Source organism: Sesamum indicum, linkage group LG1 (genome assembly GCF_000512975.1).
Source record: "Sesamum indicum cultivar Zhongzhi No. 13 linkage group LG1, S_indicum_v1.0, whole genome shotgun sequence".
Taxonomy (NCBI): Eukaryota; Viridiplantae; Streptophyta; class Magnoliopsida; order Lamiales; family Pedaliaceae; genus Sesamum; species Sesamum indicum.
In genome coordinates this window covers 13,727,180-13,729,953 of record NC_026145.1, presented here as the reverse complement: position 1 = coordinate 13,729,953, position 2,774 = coordinate 13,727,180, and the positions used below count along the sequence as shown (strand labels likewise).

Genomic DNA, 2,774 nt, shown 5'->3' with positions numbered 1-2,774 from the left:
AATTTTCACTAACTCTCTACTCATTATCTTTTCTTGAAATAAAATTAATAAATTATTATTAATCAAAATAAATTAATTATTTCAAGTATAAGTACAATATTACATGTACAGAATGAGGTTCGAATCATAATTTTAAAAGTCATGAAATTTCAACTTCATCCCGTAAACTTGACGTCATTGGCCAACTCCCTACTTATTTATACTCATACACACATTAATTTTGCAGCTTTCTGATTTACTGCTCTCACTGCTTTTGTTCACACACTCACGCACTAAAAATATCTCCCCCAAGCCTGCACCTTTCCTCATCCACATTCTCAAATTCTTGCAACTACAGATTATGACTCCAAATCTTATAAAATTTAATTTTAATTAAATTACACGAAAGTATTTTTTTAAAATTATTATTTCGTAATTTTCTGGATGAAGTGTTCCAGACTGCTAAGTATTATAAATATTAAGAACACCTTTTTCACAATTATTCAATCTTGAATTATTATAAATAATAGATTGGACTATATACATTTCACTTACCCACTTCAATCTACACCAAAAATTCCATGAATAAATTTGAGGTTGTGGGTTCGAATTTCATAAAATATTCGTCTCACTTTATTTAAGTTATTATAATTTATTTATTTAATTTTAATAGATATCTATGACTCAATTTATCGAAATATTAATATAACGATACATATAATTAATTACTGCTTAACCAAAAAAAGTTTCACTCCTCGTGAGATTTTGACATAAAATTATAAAAAGTCGGAGATATACGTTTCTGGAGGCATGAGACGTAGGAGCTTGTGAGATATTTTAAATACGTAGGGCAGCACTCCTTGTAAAAATCGACTGCTGTAATTAAATGAAAAAGATTTATTAATGCTAAAACAGGATTTGATCACTATTTTCTTGTCACTCAAAACATATAAATTCAAGAGAAATTGGCATTGGTGCATACTTTCATGTTCTAAAATTGGGGCAAAAATTAAAAAAAGGGATAGGAAATAGGGGGAAGGAAAGGAAAAGGAGTATTTACAATTTCTAAGGGGACTTCTGCATCAGTAGTCGCTAAACAGAAGAAGTAGTACTGCTGCTACTAGCACGATTTTGATTAGCGATTAATTAGATCCTAATCCACTTGATTTACTTAATTACCGACCCAAAGAGAGTGCAGCCGTAGTGTCCAGTCTCCATGCAAACCCTCCACAGTCCATTCTCCACACGTCGCACGGCACCGTTTTAGGGTTCTTCTCCTTCCCGCACGTAACCACCTTCACCCTGCACGTGAACGCCGTGCATCCTACCGGCAGGCTCACCCCCTCCTCCACCACCAACCACGCCGCCACCTCCCCCTCCCCGGCCCCTTCCCCCGCCACCATCCTCCTGTACGCCGCATTCGTCCACCTTACCCTGTTCAGGCCGTCGGATATGAACCCCGGACACGTGTCCAGATCCAAACTCCTCACCCTCTCCTCGTCCGTACGCCCTATTCCGTCGTAGCCATAACAACCCACCACCCACGTGTCCGTCACGCATTCCACCTTCACCCACGACCCCACCACCACCATCCGCCCCATCGGCGCCGTTGGATCGTCCAAACCCGATCGAGCCGCCGCAGGAGCCACCATCCCACCACCGCTTCCTCCATTTCCAAAGCTCAGCCACAAAGGAAAACTCTTCTTCGACGCTACCTTCGGACTTTCCTTCACCTCTGATACCTCCGGCAGTAACGGCAGAGTTTTAACAACCTTCTCTTCGCCGGAAACAGATCCACCGGAGTCGGTGTTTTGCGGCGATGACTTCCTTCTCCTGCTATTACAATTCCGCTTGTTCACAGTACTATTACTCCCATCTTTAGCCGCATGCCTTCTCTTACCGCGGCCTGTTTTAACAGACGGGCCGCTGTTTTCCGGCGTGGTGGATCCGCTGCTTCCACCACCGGAAAGAGATCCGTTGGTGGAAGCTGGTTTTGGAGCTATGGGACGAAACCTAAGCATTATACGGTCCACCTTAGACATATCATACGCACCCCCGGCGTACCTTGCTATACAGCACCCACCCCTCTGGTCCATTTTTCTATAGATTTAAGTTTCTTGATGATGAGAAGCTTTTACACAGAAGACGCAGAAAATCCGGGGAGTTGGATTTATACAGGGGGCGGAGAGGGGTTGGCACGTGCGAGGAAAGGTTCGAGGGTGAGGCGCGTGCCAGGGAGATGATTGGTGGAGGGTGGTACGTGGCGATAGGAGGAGGAGGGACCCACGTGAGAGAAGGCTGGAGCAGCCAATGAGAGGAGGGGAAAGTGGGGCCCAGAGGAGAACCAATGAGAATGGAGGGAGTGGCAGTGACTGGGAGCCAGAAGAGGGGCACGTAGGGTTGTATCTGGGGCCTCGTGTACGGCGGTGGAAGTTCCAGAACAAGGGATACGTGGTCGATCGGGATTCGAGAAGAACAGGGGAACGCAGTGGAGGTGAAGGTGGACGATTGCGCCACGTGGGTGGGAAGGACTGTTTGGGTATGAGGGTTTGACGAGGGTATTGTTGTTGATGTTCGGTCGAGTTGATTTGTTGATATGGGATCTCTCTGATGTGCTGTTCTGATGGTGGTGTGATGTTCCGTAACGGCTCTGTTTGGATCCATACATTTTCATTTATATTGGAGTAAACAATTTTAAAAAATACATTAACAATTCTAAAACAACCAATATATTATTATTATAAACTTTACTATGTAATAAATTAATATTTTTAAATTAAAAAATAAACTCAAAG

At 43.0% G+C, this 2,774-nt stretch overlaps 1 protein-coding gene across 1 annotated transcript; it reads right to left on the bottom strand.

Annotated features, from left to right (window-relative positions):
- Positions 853-2,129, bottom strand: LOC105166323. Its single transcript, XM_011085631.2, has one exon. The coding sequence runs from the start codon at positions 2,073-2,075 to the stop codon at positions 1,155-1,157; it is 921 nt and encodes a 306-aa protein (XP_011083933.1). The 5' UTR covers positions 2,076-2,129; the 3' UTR covers positions 853-1,154.

Excerpts from the sequence above, each read along its gene's own strand:
- LOC105166323 (XM_011085631.2), bottom strand. The coding sequence starts at position 2,075 with ATGGACCAGAGGGGTGGGTGCTGTATAGCAAGGTACGCCGGGGGTGCG.